The sequence below is a fragment of the Diabrotica undecimpunctata genome, chromosome 3 (genome assembly GCF_040954645.1).
Source record: "Diabrotica undecimpunctata isolate CICGRU chromosome 3, icDiaUnde3, whole genome shotgun sequence".
NCBI classification, from domain to species: Eukaryota; Metazoa; Arthropoda; class Insecta; order Coleoptera; family Chrysomelidae; genus Diabrotica; species Diabrotica undecimpunctata.
The window spans coordinates 7,715,281-7,740,080 of record NC_092805.1 but is presented as its reverse complement, the minus strand read 5'-3'; the positions used below and the strand labels follow the sequence as shown (position 1 = coordinate 7,740,080).

The following is a 24,800-nucleotide window of genomic DNA, read 5'->3' as shown; positions in this document are numbered from 1 at the left end:
GTATATAGGAAAACAATTTTAAATTGAGTATGACCACCAGGTATAAAGGTTGGAGCAGAATAGAATACAATAGTTGTGAGGGTTACTAATCCCTAAATAAGGTTGCCAGTGTCGGAGTGATGGAGGTTAACAGGTACTAATGAATTTGCAAGAAATGTAAGATGTTTATTTTATTTGTTATATATAACCAATAAAAGTTTAATAAGTACCTACCTATTTGCAAAATAAAGTTTAATTCTTTAGATAAAATAAAACGTTTTATTTTATCTGAAATGAGTGCATTCCACGAAGTAAGGGTTTCAACAATCAAACATTTAATTCTTTCAGGAATCTACGACAGTAATTGACTAGATAATTACCTTCTAAACTTATTCCACAGAAAATGTGATAGTGGGTTTTTCCATTTTGTATATAGGAAGGTCCAAGTGGCGTATTCAAAATTCTTAACAGTTCACTAAAAGTAGGTACTTCAGTTGCAAGGTGCAGTTTATTGTGTATACTAGTGTTATGGAAAATTTGGAAGTGCCGTGTAAACGCCGAAAAATTGGTCCTCTAACAGTTAATGAAAAAACATTAATATTTAATTGTTTTAAATCATTTACAGACAAACGTTTATGTGAAAGTGTTGATGAGAGTTAGTTAGCAGTACACTTGGTGTTGGGAAATCTACGATTTACAGAGTTATTAAAGAAGAGAAATGTGGTAGTTTTCAAATGCCACGTAATGCTCCAGGGAAACCAAAATTTCAAATAGAATATCATTTTAAAGAAGGACTTCGACGGAAAGTGCATGAATTCTTCTTTAGACAAGAATTTCCAACATTGGATAAAGTTCTTGTCTCAGTTCGAGATGATAAGGATTACCCAGAAATGAGTCGAAGTACGTTATGGAAACTTTTAAAAGAAATAGGCTTCCGCTGGAAAAAGAATCCCAGAAAGTCTATTTTATTAGAGAGAAGCGATATTGTCATATGGAGAAGACATTTTCTAAGAACCATAAAGGAAATGAGAAACCAAAAAAGAAAAATATTTTATCTTGATGAAACATGGATCAACGAGGGTCATACACCAAATAAATTTTGGCAGGATGAAACTGTTACAAGTCAAAGGCACGCTTTTGTAAATAACTTATCTACTGGTTTAAACCCACCATCAGGAAAGGGACGCAGGCTGATAATAGTACACATTGGCAGTTCAGACGGTTTTGTTGATGGTGGTTTATTAACTTTTGAATCAACTCGTACCGGTGACTACCATGAAGACATGAACGCTGATGTCTTTCAAGAATGGTTCGAACAAATGATAGATCTTCTTCCTAAGAACTGTGTAATAGTAATGGATAATGCAAGTTATCACTCCAGACTTATAGAAGGACTGCCCACAACCAAGTGGTTAAAAAAAGACTTGCAGAATTGGCTGAGTTCAAAAAATATTACGTACCATCCCGGATCTATAAGAAAGGAACTTTATTTGTTGTGTGCCCTTCATAAAGAAAAATTTAAAAAATACGAAATTGATGAAATTGCCAAAAATCGTGGAATGACAGTACTTAGATCCCCACCACATCATTGTGAATTAAACCCGATTGAACTGGTATGGGCACAGATAAAGAGTGAAGTTTCAAGAAAAAATACCACTTTTAAAATTCATGATGTTAAACAGTTGTTTTTGGAGGCCGTAAATAATGTAAAACCTGAAAACTGGGAAAAGGCAGTAAATCACACTATTAAAGAAGAGGAAAAAATGTGGAAGCTGGACAATATTACTGATAAAATGATCGAGCCAGTTATTATAAATCTTGGTTCTGAAAGTTCATCTTCTGAATCTGATTTGGATTTGTAACAAGTAGCTGTAAGTTTTATATTAATATTTTTATTCATCTATTTAACATACCTTAGACGGTTTTAAAAACTCTTTTTCTCTTTTGTAATTTTTAAAAATTAAAAAAAATGTGAATTTTTTAAAACCCTTTTTAATGTAGGTCAGTCAGTTCTAATATAGTGTGTGATAAAAGAGGTCACTTTTGTTTACATACACATAACACTTTATAACACTGAAATAATTCATTTATTTTTTACAATTATTCAAAGTAATTTTTCAATTAATCTTGAGCACGCCCATGTAGTGGTCGGATGTACCAGTTAAAATTATGCTAATTACTCTCTCGTTCATAAAAATAAACTATAGTTGAGGAATGTTGCTCAAAGTGAAAAACTTACAAAAATCTTCAATAGTTCGCTCCTCTTCAACAGTCGTTTCAAAAATTATGGCCAAGACAATGAGAGGATAACTTGGTCTCATAACAGCTTTTTGTTGTATTTTCGACCATGCTATAAAATTTTTTATGTGAGTTTAAAGTAGATATGGAGATATATACCTTCTTAAAATTTATAAATATTAAATAGGCCGGCCCATTTTTTTCATTGTTTTTTTCTATGCGCTAAGTTCCAATGTATTTGTGTAATTTATATTTGGTTTTCCTGCTGTAAACCTTGTTTACTTTTCAAAAAAAAATTTTTATACATGTAACATTATAAACGTCACATGTTTGTTATTTTTCTCCAAATAATTATTTTATTCCAATTTTTTTAGATTTCATTCATTAACTTAGTGTTTTTTTACTATTTTTCTTCTAAAAATAGTTATTTCAAATTTTGTTCAACTACTCTGTTTAATTATTATTCTTCAATTTAAATTTTCATTCAAGTTCAATTCTCATATACTTCCAACTAGCTGCAAATTTGTTTGTGTGCTGGTAAGCTCGTCAGTGTCGGTTATTGCTTCAAAATAATAGAAGTGGGGGTAGGGGATATGTCTTCCGTATTTAAACAAGAGTTCTAGTTCGTAAACCCATTCTTAATTTTTAATCTTTTCTTGGGGTAAGTTGTTACAAACATTCATTATTGATAATTTTTTTGAATTATTTTTTTTAACATACCTAAATCTTTATATGTCCATGCTTTAATCAAACTTTAATAAAGTTATATGTAGAGAGAATCTTTTAGTTATTTCAATTTTAACTTTAATGATTTGTTTTCATAATTAAATTCATATATATTTGTATAGATTAAGAGCCCCTTCCCATATCAGTTGGCCCACCCATGGAATTTGCAGTTTAAGTCTATAATTAATATGACATTTTTATTAATATTTATTAAAACATTGCCCTTATGGTTTTTTATTTATTTTCAACAATAAAAAAAATTCACTAAACCCTGGCTATGCACTCACTTATGTCAACATACGTTGATTTTTTTCATAATTACGTTAAATCCAGAGATAGCTATGGAAAAATGACATCAAAACAATAATGTTGTCAGTTAATATCAAATGTATTTTGTAGTATTGTAAAGCTTTTTGCTGTTTGCGAATTGTACAATGGGTCGAGGTAAAGTTATCGATGAGAAAATTTGTTCAATCATTATTAGATTTTTTAATTCTGGAAAATCCAATTCGGGAATCGCGAATATGTTGCAATTGTCACGCTATAGTGTAAGAAATTTAGTCAGAAGATACAAAACTACAGGTTCGGTCGTCACAAAACCTAGAAATGTACGAAAATGTAAAATAACCGAAGCAGATCGAAGTGCATTAAGACGCATTGTAGTGAAAAATCGACGAGCAAATTATATGGAGTTAGGCGTTTTAAGGAGTGACGTTATTGGAAGACACGTTTCTAGATCAACATGTCACTGAGAGGCCCAGTAAGTTTTATAGTTGAAAAAATTAGTACGAATTGTTTTTATTAAATTTCATTTTATTTTAGGCTAAGGAGAAGTCACTTTTAATATTAAAACAAAAGAAAAATAGACTAAGATGGTCAAGATAGCATAAAGATTGGACTCAGTCGCAATGGGATTAAATACAATGGAGTGATGAGTCCAGATTTGAAGTATGTGTTAGAGACAGTAGGAGTCGCGTCATTCGCAGGAAAAATGAAACTTTTCATCCCGACTGTCTGAAGAGAAAAGTCAAATTTCCTGCATCTGTCATGATCGGCGGCAGTATGTCGCCTAAAGATGTGGGAAGTTACATTTTATCAATGGAATTGTAAACACGGACAAATATTTGATTATTTTAGAAAAATCTCTTTTACCGATTATGGAACACCGTTTAATATCAGCGGAAGATTTGTCTTCCAACAGGACGGCGCAGGTTGTCATATCTCAAAAAGAGTTTAAAATGAATTGAAGACCATGGCATGCCTCTTCTGGAATGGGTTTCTAACAGTCCCGACTTGTCCCCGATAGAGACTTTGTGGCGCGAAATGAAAAAAGCTTTGAAAAAAACATCCTGCCAGGTCCATCAACGAATTAAAGGAAAAATTGTAAGAAATATGGGATTCGTTTACATTAGAATTTTGTCATAACTTAGTAAAAACTATGCCTCGAAGAATTGTGGATGTCATTAAAAATAAAGGGGATGTAAGCGTTTGTATATATTACGGACATATTACACGTGGAGAGAAATACACCTTGCTCCAACTGATTATGCAGGGAAAGATCCAAGGAAAGAGAAGTATAGGGAGGCGTAGAATGTCATTGCTGCGCAACCTGAGAGAGTGGTATGGATGTACATCAAATGAACTTTTCAGAGCAGCCGTCTCAAAAGTCTGAATAGCTATGATGATTGCCGACCTCCGCCGCGGAGACGGCACTTGAAGAAGAAGCGTTTGTATGTATTTTTGTTCTTTAAAATTTAATTTTCTACTACTACTAAGGATTTCCACAGTTTACACTGTCTTCCTTCACTCAACCGTTTTCTCCAATTTTCCCTGTCATTCCAGTCTCCATCTCGCAGGGTTCTTTTCTCCATAGCCTCGTCGATTTCATCTCTGAATGACCTTCGGGGTCTTCCTCTCTTTCTTCTTCCAATCGGGCTCCATTCTGTGATTTTGTTTATCCAGCGTCCTCTGTCCGCTCTTCTGACGTGGCCGTACCAGGATAGTCTCTTCTCCTCTATATAGTCGATTATGTCTGATTGCACTCCCATTCTCCGCTTAATCTCTGCGTTTTCAATTCTGTCTCTTTTTGTAAGTCTACAGCTTCTCCTCAGGAACTCCATTTCTACTGCTCTTATTCTACCTCTATTTCTCTTGTTTATTGTCCAGTTTTCGGACCCATATGTCAGAATATTCTTGTCAGGGTATTATATATTCTCTTTTTTGTCTTTATCGTAATGTTCTTATCCCACAACACTGAGTTTAGTTGTCTTATACAGTTTCTTGTTTGTCTCAGTCTGTTGTTTATATCTTCTTCTGTTGTTCCCTGGTTCGATATTATGGTTCCTAAATACTTGAATTTATCTGTTCCATTTATTTGTCTTCCCTCGTCTATCTCTAGGTTTCTCATATCCTTGTTTTCTGTTGTTAGGTATTCGGTTTTCTCTAAGTTTATTTCCATTCCGTTGTTTTTATAATCTTCTTCTAGTTTTCTGAGCATAAAGCTGAGATCTTCTTCATCTTGTGCGATGACTACTTGATCGTCGGCAAAACTTAAGGTGTATAGGTATTCGTCTCTTACTGGTATGCCCATTCCTTCGCACTTTCTCCTCCATGGTTTGAGTGTCTTTTCCAAGAATATTTTAAACAGAGTAGGGGACGTAGCACAGCCTTGTAGAAGTCCTTTTGTCGTCTTAAATGGATTGTAGGCTTTATTTCCACATTTAATAGCTACTTTGTTTTCTTTGTATAGTGCTTTAACTGCTTTTATTAGTGTTTGTCGGATTCCGAGATCATTCATTGCTTCCCATAATTTGACTCTAGGTATTGAGTCATATGCTTTCTTTAGATCAACAAAGGCCAGATGGACCGGTCTCCCAGATATGGGTGGTATCGGGGAAATGAAATACCCGACGCGGACCAAAACTGACAACAGTAGCGTCTGACCCAGAGTGGGCGGCTGCAAACAGCGTCTGACCCAGAGTGGGCGGCTGAACAATAGGTCCTCCAAAAGGGGGTTGTGGCGTTAGGCGTTAGCAACCTAGCACACTTAAAAAAATCCAAGGGCTAACGAACAATTGGCAGAAATGAAAAATTTTAAAATTAATCCCCTGGTGGCAATCCACACCAGCCCCATCGGATACGGGGGGGCACTTCTGCTTTGAGTTCAACAAACCCGGCTTCGAAACTCAACCGAAGAATTTAATTTTATGAATCTAATGTTGGGTCAACTGATATGGGAAGGGGCTCGTATTGTCGCCAGTATTATTTTTGCCCATATAATTCGTTCCCTTATTAAAAATAGTACTTCAGTACTGTCTTTTTATCAAATCGATAAAAATGCTGTATCTGGACTTGCCCTAATACTAGTAATGGTCATATATAGAGAAAATATAATTGATTTTATATTGTTAAAGCCATATTTCCTAATAATTTCGTACATTAAAATTGCCATTTTGAAATAAACAAATTATATATGTGTCCTAAAAACATACATTCGACATTCACATCTTTGAAACTTAATATTAATATAAAAAACCAATTGTACAAATAAAATATCAACAGTTTAAATGTTAACTACATGGCACAGTTCTAAACAAAACTTTTCATTCTCGAAATATTTACTAAACATTACGAAAAGTGTACAGTTTTCAGTAAACTACCAGTTCAATATAATATAATAATTTAGAGTCTTTTAGACTTACTAATAATGAAGTGGAATGTTGATCATTTAAATGTTTGTTAAATTTATGCCGTAAATCACTCAAAATGTACAGAATTGTCAATACAGTACACGAGTAGGATTTTAAAAATTAGAACGGAAATTTCAGTGGTTGGTTGTATACCATAGTTTAAAAAAATTATTGATACAGCCAGAGTTGGCTTGTGCCAATCGTAGAATTCGCTTATTTTTTCGAGCAGGGATTTGTACGTTTCCTTAAAGTGAAATCCTATAACATTGACCTTTTGTCACAGCATTTTTAAAATGTAATATTATTATCGTGTAATCTAATGGCTAATAGCCCTTGCTAGATCTAAAACGTTCTGAAATTTTTAATCCTTTTAGATAATTAAAAAATTTTAATAAAATGATTTTATTAGTACTATTTTTGTCACCACAACATACTCTACCGTAATATTGACAAGCCGCCAGACTAATAGCAGTCCGGAACAATGAGTTACCGATAATAGAGAAACTTTGACCTTCAATGGAAGTCTCCAGGTGATATGTGTGAGGCCTATCTATGTTAAAGAAGCAATTGTACAAGTAAATAACTAGTGTATTTACCTTAAACGTTACAAATCGACCGTGTATGTCAAGTAAACGTTACAGTAGTGTCAGAAGTGGGATTATTCGTTTACATAATTTATAAACTCTGTTACTCTTTTAAGCAGACAACGCAATATTGATAGCCCAAGATGAAAATAGTCTGCAAAGACTGGTCCACAGATTTAACATAAGAGCAAAAGAATTTAATATGACAATTTCATCTAAAAAAACTAAAACATTAGTAGTCAGCAAAGAACGAACCAGATGTAAAACAGAAATTGATGGCATCAGTATTGAACAAGTAATAGAAATAAAATACCTGAGAATTAGACTGTCTAGCTATGGAGGCCTAGACAAAGAAGTGGGAGATCAAGTACAAAAAGCAAATAGACTGGCAGGATGCCTTAATAACACTATATGGCGAAACAGACACATTAACACTGAGATGAAGTCAAGAATTTATAAAGTCAGTGTAAGACCAATAATGACATCTGCCTCAGAAACAAGACCCAACACAGCCACAATGCAAAGGCTACTGAAAACGGCAGAGATGAGAGTACTGAGAAGAATTACAGAAAATACGCTGAGAGATCGAAAGCGAAGTGAAGGCATTAGAAGAAAATGTAACGTACACTGTATAAATGAATTAACACAAAATAGAAAAAAATAATGGAATCACCACTGTAGCATGTTGAAAATTTCTTAAAACTATCTTATATTCAAGAATAAGAAAATTTTGTAGTACGTCCCTGAGCCAAGTATTAAATATTCCCCAATTCTGTTTACATTGTGAAGTAAATGAAGAGAAATTCCAAAATATGGCTTTATTGAAATGTACGTGTTATTTCTACAAATTTAAAAGTAGTTTGATTCAAGGTCGTTTTGTGATGTTTAACAAGAAATTTCGGTTGTTGCGGTTTCGAGAACAGGTTAGATTTAAAAAGGGTGGCATAGGTAGCCGGCCGATACCGAGGGTCGAATGAATTTAAGTTTTAAGTTTGGAAGATGGGCCATTGAAAGCAGACGTATTTAATAGAGTCGGTAGAGAAGCCGGCAAATTTGTCGAAGAAAAAGTGATTTTTACTCAAAGTAATGTGTCAACTCTGAACGAGTAATCACTGCTTTTTTTGTTGTTTTTGTGTTAACCTTATGTTGCCATTGTGTTGTACCTGTTCCAGTCTTTAAAGGAGACGAGTTTTCCAAGGTTTGTGTTCTAGCCAGTGCTAGCTTCGTAAAACCCTGTCTTGTGTACAGAGAGAACTCAAAACAAATTGGTCAGTTGGTTGTTAAAACCAGTGCCAATAAATCACATACACACACACAATTCATAATTAGATTTTATTAAATAAATATTGTTTTTACAATTTGTGGTTTCACTTAGAGACTAGTAATTCTCACAAACCACACTATGATTCACTACACTGTGATTCGAGGGATCATTTTATTCCATTACCATGTCTCGTTTACTTATAGCTAACCAGACTCAAGGTCTTATCGGATAATTTGGCTGGGACTAGCTGGATCATGTATCTGGACCTGGTCACTCTTACCGATTTCTTTTTAATCTGGTTGTATGATACAATAAAAACAATGGCTGTTGGTGACAATTATATACATAAATACAAGAGGCAAACTGACTATATTTTTATAGACATTTTAAATGTTAGTTACCGGTTAACCTAAGACGACAACAATAAAGTCTTTTACAATTTCAACGTATATTATAGACTCAAAGCTTAAGCTTTTAAATCATATCACAGCATAAATTATTCTTTTTCAAACCTCTTTCACCAAATTTAAAACTTTTAACAAATACTGGTAATTTACTGAACATCATTCAGTACTCGCTTTTTCCAGGTATCAACTTTTGTTATCTATAATCAATCTCTTAGTTATGATCCGCTCTTTTTCCATTCATATACCCAATCCATCTTTCGGCAGTTACTTTATAGAGCGGCTCATTTTCAATAGTACTTAGCAACAAAAGTTGATTAACATGGGTAGCGTGGTAGTCCCACCTGGCCAAATTTGGCGCAGTACTGATCGTGAAGTGTCTTAAGTCGTACGAAGTAACGCTGCCCATATCGAACAAAGGTAACATATTTTTTAGAGAAATCATACCTTCATTATATAAAATTTCGGCTTCCTGCGCTTCTCTGTGAGGTGCTATGGTTATCAAATCATACAAACCTAAGAGAGAATAAATGAAACCGTTGAGTACAAAAGACGCTGGTTCGGTGGGGTATTCCTCGTACCAGTTGTAGGTATTAAGAAACGTTGCTCGGACTCCTCCTTGGGAATTGGGCACTCGGAAAGGCTTCAGGCCTCTCAGAGCGGCTGTTAGGTATCTAATGTCGCCCCCGGAATGGTAGTAAGCTCTAGACAACACTGATAATGCGTGGCCTTGTCCCATTGATGAATACCAACCTAAACAATCATTTATATTACTTAACTAATTATTACTTTAGTGAGTTAATGTATATTTTGTATTTTGTCATTTATGATTGTATGATATCAATATCAAAACCTCTTAAGATTTATTAACCATTAAATCGATAAAAGAAAAGCCTTCAAAAATCTTTAGTTTGCCACTGCTACCTATATAGTCTGATCAAATAAAAAAATAATTATACACGTATATGGGAGATTGGAATTCCAAAGTAGGAGTAGAAAAAGTCGAATCGATCATCGGCCCATATGGTTTAGGGACCAGGAACCAACGAGGCACACGCTTTCTTGAATTTTGCCAAGAGAACAACATGGTGGTTCTTAACACATGGTTTAAATCACCTAAAAGACGTCTATATACGTGGAGGTCTCCTCAAGATTGCGAAGGAAATATTGTGAGGAACCAAATCGACTACATTACAATTAACAAAAGGTTCCGTAATGGTATTCTAAATGTAAAAACGTACCCAAGCTGTGACATAAATTCAGACCACAATCCTGTAGTCGCAACCATTCGATTAAAACTTAAAAGAGTAGACAAGGCTAAACCCAGTCAGAGAATAGCATGGAGTAGTGCTAACCAAGGACAGCAACAGAAGTATGAAGACATGGTAGACACGCAGTTAGACAATAACTCTCACTAAGGAGAAGACAATAAAAGAAAACATTGAAGACATGTGGGGGAAATTAAAAATACTGTCTTGGAGGCAGCAGACCAAAGTATACAGAAAGAAAACCGTAAACATAGAAAACCATGGATGACAAACCAAATTATGGAGAGGAGACGGATGGTAAAAAACAAAAACCTAACAAGATACAAAGAACTCAACAGGGAAATTGTAGCTAACGAAGAGTGGATGAAAGAAAAATGTAAAGAGGTAGAAGATCTGCATATGAAGTATAAAGATAGAGAACTACACAGAAAGATTAAAGAAGTAGCTGGAATATGGAAACTTATCGATTGTAACAAACAAGAAAAACCAAATGGAATTGGACCTTGAAAAACAGAAAGAAATATGGGGGCAATATCTTAAAGATTTGTTTGGTGATCAGAGAACAGAAGAGCCCCCACAAATAGATACAGATGAAAAATTAAACATTCTCACCGAAGAAGTTTTGCAGGCAATAAAAGACGCAAAGAACAACAAGACACCCGGCGAAGACCTAATAACAGCCGAACATTTTAAACACCTAAGTGATAATGCTGTCAGGAAATTAACATCCCTCTACAACATTATGAACCATTCATAATACCGCATGACTGGCTAACATCCACATATATAGCTCTTCCTAAAAAACAAAAAGCAAGGAAATGTGAAGACCATCGAACCGTATCCCTAATGAGTCATGCCACTAAGATTTTTATGTGAATAATTTATAACCGAATTCAAAATAAGTGTGAAGAATACCTGAGTCGTTCTCAATATGGCTTTAGAAAGGGTACAGGCACTAGAGAAGCAATTATGGGATTGACACTGATGGCAGAAAGGTATCTTGAGGTTCAAAAACGGCTGTATGTGTGTTTTGTCGATTATAGAAAGGCCTTTGACCGCATCAAACACGGAAAATTGATCGAGGTGCTAAAAGAAGTAGGGTTGGATGGACACGACATAGCTATCATAAGTAATACATACTGGAACCACACAGGATGCGTTCGAACAGAGAACGGAAACGCCAAGTACATCAACATAGAACGAGGAGTGCGTCAAGGGTTCATTTTATCCCCCCTATTATTTAATGTATATGCCGAACATATAATTAGAGCTTCTCTTGAAGATCGTCCTGAAGATGCCAGAACCAATGGAATCATCATTAACAATATAAGATATGCCGATGACACAGTAGTATTAGCAGAAACAGAAGACCAACTAAAAATATTGATGAACATATTATCAGAAGAAAGTCACAGGCTGGGCTTGGACATTAACTTTTCCAAAACCAAAATTCTGGTATTCCACAAAAACCCCCATGAACAAGGTACACCTAACATACAAATAAATGGTATCACCCTTCAGAGTTCCCAAAGCTTCAAATACCTGGGCAGAGAACTAAATAGTCTACTAGACCATTCAAAAGAAATTAGAAGACGCATTGAAATAGCAAGATCTGGTTTCATGAATATGCGTAAAATGCTCTGTAACCCCAAGCTATCAGTCTCAATAAGATTAAGAACACTAAAGTGTTATGTGTGGTCTCTATTACTATATGGCTGTGAGACCTGGACATTAAAACAGTACGACGTCAACAAATTAAATTCATTTGAAATGTGGATGTACCGCCGAATACTAAGAATAAGCTGGATCAGCAGAACTACGAATGAAGAAGTACTGAGAGCAATGAACACACGCCCTCATCTGGTCAATACTATCAAAATTGGAAAGACGGGACACATAATGTGCCATAGGGAATTTGAGCAGCTCCAGGTAATATTAGAAGGCAAGATTGAAGGTAAAAGGGGCATAGGATGAAAGAAAAAATCTTGGCTAGGAAACATCAGAGATTGGACCCACACAAAAGGAAATGAATTAATTCATCAAGCCCAGAATAGAGAGAAATTTGCCATATTGATCGCCAACCTCAACAGAGAAGGCACTCAGGAGGAGGATACACGTATATCAAAATGTGATTCAGTAAAGGTTGAAACAACTTTTATTACAAAGTTTAGGTGAAAATAAAAGATATTTTATTTAATGGAGATAAACTAGAGCGCATTGCTAGAACAAAATTTTATTTATAGAATTCATTATTTAGTTCAAAATAGGTATTATCAGTACATAATGTCAATAACTCTATTATAGCTGATATATTTAGTCTTGTTCTAGTTGCCAATGTATCATCATTCTCTAATTTTGTTTTGGTTATTTTTAAAGCCTTATCTAGATAGTGTATCTAAAGCACATTTGTTAATAAACTATTTATGTTTAAACTTACTAAAATTTTATTTTAATTAAATTCAATATTCGATCATTTATTTAAAAAATGTTGTGCATTTTTTATAAATGTGTCATTTTTCATGTTATGACAGTTCACTACAAGGAGAATTCTTGGTACTACAAATAGGCCTAAGTGATGTTTTCGCTTTATGACCTTTCGGTACACTATAAAAATGATGTATCTCCCAGTGGCGGCTGGTGTGGTAAAATTTTGGGTAGGCCAAGCCAGCAAATTACATAGCTATGTTCACGGGGTCATGACCCCTCCCCCCCCAACTAATTTCTTCTGCGTTGTATCTAATTTTTGCGATTTTTTATTTTTCATCTAGCAAATCGCGAACAGAAAACGCCCTCTTCTGTACATCCTTAACGGACAGCAAATTACTTAAATGTTCCTTGCAACTGGAATGTTTTTTTAAGGAGGCAGACATATTTTTTAAATCAAAGTATCCTTCACAATTCTATACATATTTCTTATTAGAAAATAACAAACACGGCCAACAATATAGTCTGTTTTTCGTAATACTTCCAGACAACCATTTGTAGATATCATACCAAGAACAATTAAAAGTACGCACCTTTTTCCTATCTTGGTCAATTGTTGGAGTAGGCCTTTCATTCATAATATTTTTTTTCTATCACTTTCAGTTCTTCTAGATAATGGCGATTCCAATAGTGAAACAACAATGTCCAAACACTCACTATCAACATTACTATTACTGCAACCAGGTAAAGCGTCATAAAAACTCATTTTTATGTGTCAGTTATAAAACAATCTCACATATATAAGTTGCATACAATCAGGCGATATAGAAATCACGCAAATGTGATTTTTTTTCTTCGAATTTTATGAATTTTTTAAATTTATTTGGACAACCGTGCACTTTTTTGCAATTGTGTTGTTTGTTTAAAAATATGTTACAATTATAGATTATGTTACATATTTTTTTATCATAATTTAAAAGAAAATTTATATTACAATTCGATAATTACGTTACAAGTGACAACGATGGTCACCGTAGGCCCGATCGTCTGGTGCCTAAACAGCAAGCATAAACACGACAGGATAAATCGTTGTCCGGCAAGCTGCTTAACTTCAAACGCTTTTTGTACGGGGATCTTATGTGAGCTGGGTCGGCCAGTTACGATCGGGCCTATTAATGATATTTAAAATGATATTTAAAATGATATTTAATGATATTTAAAATGCCTGAATACGATTCGATGCTTTCTGTGATAATATAATAACTTAGTTGTTTTAACGGACGCTAATGTATTGAGTGATTTAGTACATTTAAAAGATATTTACATGCATTAACATAATTTTTAAATATATGTTTTTCAATTTTAAAGCTCTTAAAATTATTGGGTAGGCGGCCTATCCTGCCTACCCCCAAAAGCCGCCACTGGTATCTCCATTGTTTAAATAATGAAATATGGGTCATTTTTGCACCCAATTTACTTGTTTAACTGCTGCAATAATTCAAGTTTTTATGAAGGTTTTTACAATTTTTTTTTTCTGCAAGGTCTTTCATTTAAGATTTGCTAAATTATATTTGACCCTTAGTTTATTTAAATAATTATATAAATAGAACCTATCCACACATTTAATTTAATTCCCATTAAATAAAGTAGATACATACCAGGCTCTAGGTCTTGAAAGCCAGCGGCTAATTTCCGTTTGACGGGAATGGCCCATCCGCCCGTTTCGACGTCTTGGTGTCTAACGAACCATTCAGCGGCATCATAAAACTGCTGGATATGCTCCGAAGAGGAGAGTGTAAGATTGTCGATAGCTCCCGAACCTCTCAGCGTTATATCGATGACTTTCATTTTGGATCTGGATAGTTTGGGTTTCGATTTGTCTTTGTCCAAGTAAGCGAGACCTTTGTGAAGATCTATGATCAAATCTCGGGTCATTTTCTTCCAGTTTGGGCTTGTTCCGATACCGTGGTAAATGTTATTATCCTAAAATAAAATTGAACAGACTTAGAAAAAATATAATAGAGTATATTAAAATTTATTGCTTTAAATTCGCACTTTCCCCACTGTTCTCCTAGAGCTAGCTTAATAACCATTTACGTTTAATACTTTGCAAGGGTTTATTTTAATAGGAATCCTTTTGCAATTCAAGATAGTAAAAATTGAAATGTTAAATTATTAAATGGTTTTTTTTGTTCCTAACGAAACCCAAACTTATTTTTACATTTTGTAATGTTTGCGAAAAATTTTACTGTGTGACATGTTTCACTAAAAAGCATTAAGTTGTTCACGATCACCGGTGATACTAGTGGCACATACGTGTGTAGTATGTTACTGCAGTGCCATTAGGATCAACAGTGATTTTGCTATTTTTCTCAAAAATGTAAAATAAAAGAAAGAAAAGAAAAAAAAAATAAAAGGATGTAAACTTACTTTGTATTATTAACCATTTGTATGAATAAATATTGTTTTGTAAGCATTTTCCACTTTGGCATCTGGGGATCTTACCTAACACTCTTATGGTGGCAGACAATGTGTTAATATATGAATTGGTATACAGCGATTTAAAATTGTAGGGAATCTAACCTTTTAAACATGTGTATTAAAACAGAATAAAAGCGATAGAAAAAGACTTACCTGAGAAGTTATCCAAATATCCGAAGTAATGTAGTGTAAAAAATAAATTTCCTTATTTTCCCTATTTTGCAACGTAACAGTAATACTGCTGTTACTATTCAATAAAACATCCATACTCATAACAAAGTACAAAACGTGATCCATCTTCAGTCTAATCCCCTCCATATAATTTTCACTGGTAACAAATTTTAAAATTTTATTATTAGAAGATTTTTCTAAAAGCCTTTCTAGCTTTGCAGTTGGCGGTACTGTCCACTTGGCTAAGTCTTTTTCACAGTCTTCTACCATTTTCCTTCTAGGTTCTGGTTCAGTCAGGTTTTTGCTAAAGTGGGAAAGCCCAAACTGAGCTATCTGCGTGGGGTAGTAATAACCTGGAATATATAGGATGATTTTATTATATGATCAATCAATGATTCATGAATCAGCTCAACGCTCAGCGAACTGTGAATGACTTTGATGTGAATGCTGTACTCCCATGATTGAAACAACGCTCTATCAGAATTTTTTTAAATTTTTAAACACAACATTATATGAATGTCTGTCTCACTGTCTAAAAATTTGGCCAATCCATTCCAGAGAATCACAGTCAAAACAGAAAATGTTTTTCACGCTTGGAAAATTAGTATAGAAAGAGTTTCTTATGAAAAAAGGCTGTTAGCTGGTCCTGGTCAGTCTGTTACATACCCAGATCCGTTAGATGCAACATACAATTCAGCACATGCACCAATGGCAGACAAAGATGATTTCTATGGTGGCTTTAAAGCTAAAATAGGCAAATAACCTACCCTACAACTTACAATAGATAGCCATATTCCCCATAATATGGGGAATAACCATGTTTCTACATGAATATATTTACAAACAAACCATCACACAACTCGTAATCAATTTGATCATAGTCTTATCGATGCTGGTCATAAAAACAAAACTATATGCAAGAAGCCTTTCTAAAGCTGTTGATGGCTAACCCAGATAGGGACCGAGTGATTGCTGGTATAAGCAATCCCCTGCTTATCGACCAACGGCTTCGGGCGGATGAGTCGGTAGGTAGTAGGACAATATTTTGTCCTGGAGCTGAGAAATCGACTCCAAAGGTGGAAGAACCAATAAATTGGTCAACGGCAGAAAAATGCAGAAGGAAAGGGGAAACTACTGCATTAAAGGTTCAACAGAACATCCCTAGTCATTCATCATGGCAAATACACAAAAAAGTCAAACCGTTAATGATCATGGAATCCGGAAACCAAGATTCGGCAGGGAAGGAAAAGATCATGTAAAAGTCGAGATCTAATAACTACAAAGATCTGTGAGCCTGGGTAAATGAAAACAATGAACAAGGTAGAGAAATAAGGACACGCATTGAAATTGCAAGACAAGCATTTATAAAAACGAAAACAATGTTTGTTAATCGAGACCCTCTGGAGCTGAGGATAAGAGCCTTAAGATGCTACGTGTTCTCGACTTTGTTGTATGTAATGGAAAGCTGGACACTAAAAGTGGATACTATAAAGAAGTTGGAATCATTTGAGATGTGGTGCTATAGAAGGATTTTGAAAGTACCATGGACCCAACGAGTTACAAATGCAGAAGTGTTAAGAAGGCTACAAAAGAATTGTGAGGTCATAAAGCACATCAAAACAAGAAAGCTGGAATATTTAGGCCACATTACCAGAGGTGCGAAATATGAGATATTAAGGTTCGTAATGCAAGGTAAAATCAAGAGTAAAAGATCCATAGGAAGACAAAGAATTTCCTGGCTAAAAAACCTAAGAGAGTGCTATAATTGCAGCTCAGTAGATCGTTTCAAAGCAGCTACCAATAAGGTAGGGATAACTGTGATGAAAGAAGAAGCAGCCTCACAGAAATAGATGGAAAAGCCAAATCCAGAATATCTACAAATACAATAAATTAAAGATCACTGATGCGTTTACGATAACGCAAGGACTGAAACAAGGCGACGGACTAGCTCCAACGCTCTTTAATCTTGTTCTTGAATATGTAATTAGACGGTTGACGGTGAGCGGAAATAACATACTTACAAACAAGTCTACCCAATTAGCAGCATACGCAGATGATATAAACATAATGAGCAGAACAGTGAATGCAGCGGAAGAAACCTACGTTGAGTTGAAACAGAGTGCAGAAGCAGTAGGGCTAGCAATAAATACAAATAAAACAAAACTACTCATACAAACCAGATCAAATAGACCGACGCAACAACACTTTATTGACGATATAGAACATGTAAATAGATTCACATACCTAGGAATGGATTTGGTCGCAAGCAATGAAGAAGAACCGGAAATAAATAGAAGGCTTGTGCTGGCAAATAAAGCCTATTTCGCTATGGGCCACATATTCAAATCGCGAGACGTACACCGGAAAACAAAACTCCGGGTCTATAAAACAATAATCAGGCCCATAGTAAGTTATGGTTGTGAAACATGGGTGGTGACACAGAAATCTGCCAATGCATTAGATGTGTTTGAAAGAAAAATATTACGTAGGATCCTGGGCCCAATAAGTGAAAACAACAACTGGCGAATTAGGTATAATAGAGAAATATACGAGCAATATAGCGAACCAACTCTAGAACAACATACTAAACTGCAGAGATTACGATGGACAGGGCACGTGGTCCGCATGCATGAGAATGGAATCCCCAGAAAATTATTAAATGCAAGAATGCAGGGAAAAAGACCTGTTGGAAGACCTAAAAAGAGATGGGAAGATGAAGTCGATGAGGATGCCAGGAACTGCCTGGGAACGCGTTCATGAAAAAGAACAGCGGTAAATCGAGATGATTGGAGAAGCCTGTTGAAGGAGGCCAAGGCCCGATTTGGGCTGTAGCGCCATTGGATGGATGGACAATAAATCAAAAGAAAACCGATAACGGAATATGAATAAACTGCAAAATAAAACAAAACAACAAAAATAGATAGTTAGAAAAATTAAAAGAAAGAAGACAAAAACTTGGTATGACCAAAAAAGGCAAATCATAAGGAAGAGATAGTTACAATAACAAACACAATGGTTTCTTCATTTGAGTTTTGGGAATACTTGACAGTTTTCGAAGGAACCTCAGGATACATCAAGTAGACCTGTCAATGAGTAGTATGGTAGGAGATAGGAAGGGAGTGAAAGTACTGGAATAGAATGGACAGAGATAAAGAGTGTTTACAGTTACTATGCTCTAGTGGGAATTATAAGAACTAAATTATCAAGCAATTGCTGTAAACATTAAATTGTTAAATGGTCAACGTGATATTGACATTAATTATATACTTTTTTCTGGTAATTATGGATTGAAATCAAGAACATAGAACTATCTATTGTATAAGAATATTCCAACAAACAAATACGATCTTTGGTATAAATAAAAACAGTTACCTTGACTCTCCCATTGCGTAGATACAGGTACTCCCTCTATTCCACTTACACATTTAACCCTATCTCTGACTTCCACATTATAATTTTCAAAATACATAAATACACCCCTGGGATCGTATTTGGCCTTAGGACGATAAACTTTGCTGTAGCTATGAGACCACTCAAATCGTTCCGTCCCATCATATGTGGCTAGCTTACCATACACTTCAAAATATCTACAAAAAATTAAAATTGAAAAACACACTAAAAATTCTTTTTAGAAAAAGGTTATGCTCTAGCTTAAGTATCAGACCTACAGTAATCAATCAAACAAATGAAATACGTGAAAAAAAAATTAAAGTACAAATAGAAAAACTTAATTTATCTCTTCGAATAATTAGAGTTCAACTTACTTGTGTAAAAACGAAAAGGGAATATAAACATCATCCCCTTCTTTGCGACAGCCAATGATGTAATCTCCGTTTATTTCACAATCTAGTTCTTCAGTCACCTGAAGATCAAACGATTTTGAGCTAAGACTGTTCAATCTGTGCCATTCCTTATCTGAGCTTCCACAAAACGAATACAGCGTTAAAACTGTTAAAATCCCAACAAACACAAGAAACAGTAGTGCTATTTTAATGTTAAATCGCATCATAATAAAAAATAGTGGCGGTTCCTGAAAAGATAAAACAAACTGCATTTGTTTCAAGTTTACATAAGAATACTATTTATAACATGGTATTACTTGAATAACAATTTAATTAATTCTATGCATGTAGTGTTGTATGAATAATAAAAGTATAAATTAGGAATAATAAAAGGTAATTGTTCCTATTTAGACCAAGCTTAATCGTTCCTATTTAGACCAAGCTATAGATATTTTTTTAATTTAATAGCAAACCACCTCTACTACCATTTGAAAAGTGCTCATACAAGATAAAAAACCAAAATGAGTATACAAATTAGCTCCCCCTCGAATTATATATAGGGTGGTCCTTAAGTAATTGTACAAAAAGAAACAGTAGATTCTACACTTTAAAATATTACGATTTAAGCCAAATTGCTTTAATAAAATCTTGATATTAAGAAAGATACAGGGTGTTAAAGTGCAAATTTAAAATTTTATTTTTCGCTATAACTTTCATGTTTGTAAACATTTATGCATACAAATTTACAACTGGGTACTTTTAAATATGAGAAATTATAATTTAATGCACACTTTGATGTAGCTAATAAATGGCGCCACATATGTGGCATAAATTTGCACTTAACTTTTTTGCTCTTTACGTTATCTGTATTTGTGACAAAAAATATTAAAGATACATTATTTTAACAAAAAAAGGTATACCTGTTAATAACTTCAAAACTCAACAGTTTTCGAGATAATCGCATTTTACAAATCAGCTGCATAATTCTGATTTAAGGCAATTACTCCAGGCAACGAAGGAAAAATGGACAAAAACAATAATACATACTTCTTAATTTTGGTATAAAATACCTTTAACTTAAGTTAATAGTTAACGAAATATTAAGTAAAATAAATATATCAGCAGGATAATTAATAATAGGATGTGACAAAATAACAGAATAATAGGATTTTACATCAAACATTTTACGTTTTATGTTAAATTAAAGACATAATCAAGACATTTTGTTTACAAATCAAATTAAGAAATAGTTCAACTAAATAACATAACTTTTTGTCAAAGTAAGTGTTGGATATGTCCACCATTTTCTTTAATTGATTGTCAATATATTCCATAAAAGATCCTCTCTTATTAAATAGCATCATTGGTTCTAAAGAAACTGCTGCAATATTTATTTCTTCCCATAGTTGGTTGCGAATGTTTATGGGATTCTTATAAACACGTTGATTTAATGCGCCCCATACACCAAAATCAAGCGGATTAAATTATGGGCTACGTGGTGGCTATAATGTATAATGGATGAATATATTCTTTTGGCTACATAGCCAAATCTTATGGTATATGGTGAAACTACATCTTATTTGTCGCAGAGGTTAAATAATGTATTAAACTGTGATTTATCTCGTTCATTGATTACTTATATACACATGGAATAACCTATCGATGGCATTACTTATTTATATGATTACGTTACAGCTTACGGGTAACTATAATTACATCTCGAACAAATGGACTATTATGATTTACTAACGAACTAATATTATGCTGAACTAAATTGCCTGTGTGTTTACTGTGTAACAAATAATAAGTATTCTTTTGGGATTTTTTATGAATTAAATAATTATATCAATATCTCACCACATTGCCAAGGAATATGACTACCACGACCAATTCAACGTTCAGAAAAGTTGTATGTAAGTATGTTCTCATTCCTTTCTCTCTAGAATGTGGAGGTATACCATCTTGCATAAACCACATATTTTGGGTTTTCCGCATTTTACAATAGAGAAAAAGTAATACAACGCCAGTATAGAAACTTAAGAAGCGATAGAAAATGGAAATTGTAAACATAATGACGACCAACGTCTGAATACGGACACGGCGCCTAAAGAGGAAGATGAAGAATCTTTTCTCCAATAAGACATTTAGCAGCCATAACAAAGCATTTTGTGATGTAAAATTATCATCTTTGAGTTGTTTTAATAAGAATAAACTATGAATTATGCTTATCTACAGATATTCAGTGCTTTACCGTACAAATATTATTATGCAGCTGACTTATAAAATGCGATTATCTCAAAAACGGTTGAATTTTGAGGTTACTAACAAGTATACCTTTTCTTTGTAATGTAATAATGTTTAATATTTTTTAACACAAATAGAGCTAACTTAAAGAGCAAAAAATTTGAACGCAAATTTATGCCACCCATGCGGCGCCCTCTATCAGTTACATTAAAGTATGTATAAAATTATAATTTATCCTACTCAAGAGCATCCAATTGTAAATTTTTGTCTAAGAATATTTACAAACGTAAAAATTATAGTGAAAAATAAAATTTTAAATTTTCACTTTAACACCCTGTATCTTTCTTAATATCAACATTTTATTAAAGCAAGTTGGGTTAAATCGTAATATTTTAAAGTGCAGAATCTACGGTTTCTGTTTGTAAAATTACTTAAGGACCACCCTGTATAGAAAAAACTAAAAAATCACGATTTTTTCATTTAGAATGAAAAATCTTAATTCAAAAGTAGTTTAATTGGATTAAGGTCAATGGAACTTTTGTAGAGAATAAAAAACAAAGTGTTTTATAAACTTATCTTTGGATTATTCACAGAGTAAATTTGAAAAAAACGCTAAAATTAATAATTTTTTGAAAAATTTCTAACTTAAAGCTAAAAAGCTAATTCTCTGGACAATCTTTACTTATAATATGTTGTTTAAATAGGCACATATTTTGTAAATTAAATCGAATAACCTTATTTAATATGCTGAGCCATCCAACATATCAGTGCATAATATTCAAACTAAGATTTTGAAAAAACTATTCGTCATACAGCGTCATCCTGCGCTAGTTTACGCAACATACAAATAAACTTTATCCTGAGAATTAACTTTCCAGTTTTAAAAGGGTCAAATTGATAAATTTTTCAAAAAATGGTCAATTTTAGCAGTTTTTTGATTTGTCTCTGGGAAAAATCCACCATTAGTTTTATAAAAAAATATTCTTGATTCCATGCTTGAAAATACTGATTAAAACAGACGACATACACAAATAAGATTTACCTTTGAATGACTTTATGAAAGACCCTTTACGTTTCTATAATAGCATTATTTTAGGGTCTATATGTAGGGTCTAGTATGAACAATACAAGGTGAAATTTTGAAATTATACTGCAAATTTGACAGATCACAGCATTTTTTATAATTTTTAAAATAAGGACACAAACAATTTTATTTCCTAAGTGATTTCCACACTGCATAATTTCAAAATTTCAGCCTGTACTATTCATAAAAGACCCTACATGTAGTTTGTTGACATCAGGATCACCCTGTATGTTGACATTTATGTTTAAAAAGCCCACATCATTTATATTTAAAAGTTGATGTGAACATGTGAAATTTATGTTTTTAAGCAAGCAGAAAATTGTAAACAAGTTAAGAGGGTAGACGCAAAATTTCGGGCCAATGCTTTTTAAATGCATTAATTTTTTTCGAATCCTGAGAAAACTAATTTTTTTTTTGAAAAAAATTATTTTTGAAAAATTTAAACGCAGAATAAAAGAATACATTATTACTGAAGGCCGAAAGTAACTGAAAACTTCTATAATATTTATTTTAATAAGTTACAGGGGTGCAAAAGAAGAGAAAATTTAGTGTGATTTTTATTTTCAAATATCTCATTTAAAAAAACTTTTTGTTTATTCTAAGGGACTTTCGGCCCTCGGTAATTACGTAATCTTTTATTCTGCGTTTAAATTTTTCAAAAATATTTGTTAGTTTTCTCAGGATTCGAAAAAAATGAATGCATTTAAAAAGCATTGGCCCGAAATTTTGAGCCTACGCTCTTAAGTAGTTTTGAATTTCTTGTACCTAACCTTCCAAAAGAAGGGAGGCCTAATCCTCAACCTGCTCTAATTAAATCTGTCTGTGAGGGTTATATGTTATTATATAAAAAGAATAATAAAAAGTGTGTATATATTAACATCAGACGCTTTTATATGAAAGATATCTAGATAGGGAAATAAAATTTTTGTTCAAAACTTGTTGCAGAATGCCAGTTCTTTAATTTTGTGTGGGACAAAGATTAATTTGTAAATTAATTCTTTTATTTTGACCAAAAAGCTTAACAAAGATGTTTGTTTTACAATTGGTGTCCTATTTCCAAGAGATATCTGAAAAACTGAAATGATAAGGTAAAACAACTTTAGAGAAAGCCATGTTCTCCTATGTAGGATATTATTTCATAACAATTGATACCATTTCCTTAAACTAATCATGAGGGAACATTACACACTGTATAGAAGTGCTAAGAAAGAAATTGTGTCAAAATTACTTATTGTAATTGAACCAGTAAAAAAATAGAAAAACTAGATATTTAATTCCTGAAAAATGATATATTAAGTATATAAATTAAATGACAACACTAATAATTCATGTTAGAAAACTTCCCAGGAATTTGTTGCATATACTGCAGATTTGTTCTTGTGTTATCAATTTCTCTTAATATGCATCTATTAATTAAAGGTAAATGTTAAAATAAATAGTGAGGTAACGCTCCTTTTATAGCGTATTCGGGTCACTATTCATTATGTCCAGCTACAAAAATAACATTTCTAGGAATAATACCGACTAAAAACAATATTACTGGATACTTTTAATACTCACCCCACTCCTGGTATATCCAGGTTTCTTGTCAACAAGATTCATTTAGTATTTTACATAATTTTAATATAATTAAACAATCCGAATTATTTATTTATTGATCGGAATCGTGTATTATCTTTATTTACCATTTACTTTTGGTAGGTATTTATTAAATAAACATTAATAGAGATAAATGTCACACATATGTCATTATCATGTGTACATTTACAGAAACTGTCAGTGGAAATGAATATCTTCTTGTTTTCTGTTCGTTCACCCCTGGGTTTAACAACCAATTTTATTTATTTCAATTTTATATTTAATTTTTTTATTGTATTATGATGTTACAATAATTTTTTCTTTCGTAAATTATTGGAAATATATTTTTATGTTAGGTATTTACACAATATGTACATTTTATAAAAGACGGAGTATTATTGGTATTATCACAGAATACTCCATCCCAACATGTGGTATTATACACAAGAAGACTCGAATGGCTAATGGCTGTCCTTTCCCTTCAAAAGGATGTTGTGAAAGTATCTGGAAGATAGAGGTGTATTTAACGGAAATTTATTAACACTTTCCTTGTGGAGCTTGTCCTCCTGAGGATCCATTCTTATTAACTAAATATATATAACCGACACCTGTAATACATACAACGATATGCGAATAAATGGCACAAATAGATATCCAAGTATATAGTTTTCCAAGAATAATAAACATTGTATGTAGGTTTAGGGTTTGTCACCAACTGAATGGAGATAAAAATAATTTCTGTATGTTTTGACATACCTACCCAAAAAATTTTTAAGACTTTTTATCCTTGGGTTTCAGTACAAAATGATTTTGCGAGTACAATTTTATTGTTTTGAAAAATAGAAATAAAGTAAAATTAGAATATAAATAATTTGAAATACAAC

At 33.2% G+C, this 24,800-nt stretch overlaps 1 protein-coding gene across 1 annotated transcript; it reads right to left on the bottom strand.

The window, feature by feature from the left end:
- Window positions 1-6,124: 6,124 nt before the first annotated feature.
- Window positions 6,125-24,106, bottom strand: Hsepi (D-glucuronyl C5-epimerase). The gene is made up of 6 exons (XM_072525227.1): window positions 23,899-24,106; window positions 18,993-19,258; window positions 18,601-18,815; window positions 15,211-15,581; window positions 14,235-14,559; window positions 6,125-9,637 (listed from the first exon to the last, which is right to left on the bottom strand). The coding sequence occupies exons 1-6, from the start codon at window positions 23,938-23,940 to the stop codon at window positions 9,099-9,101; spliced, it is 1,758 nt and encodes a 585-aa protein (XP_072381328.1). The 5' UTR covers window positions 23,941-24,106; the 3' UTR covers window positions 6,125-9,098.
- Between the last annotated feature and the right edge of the window lie 694 nt (window positions 24,107-24,800).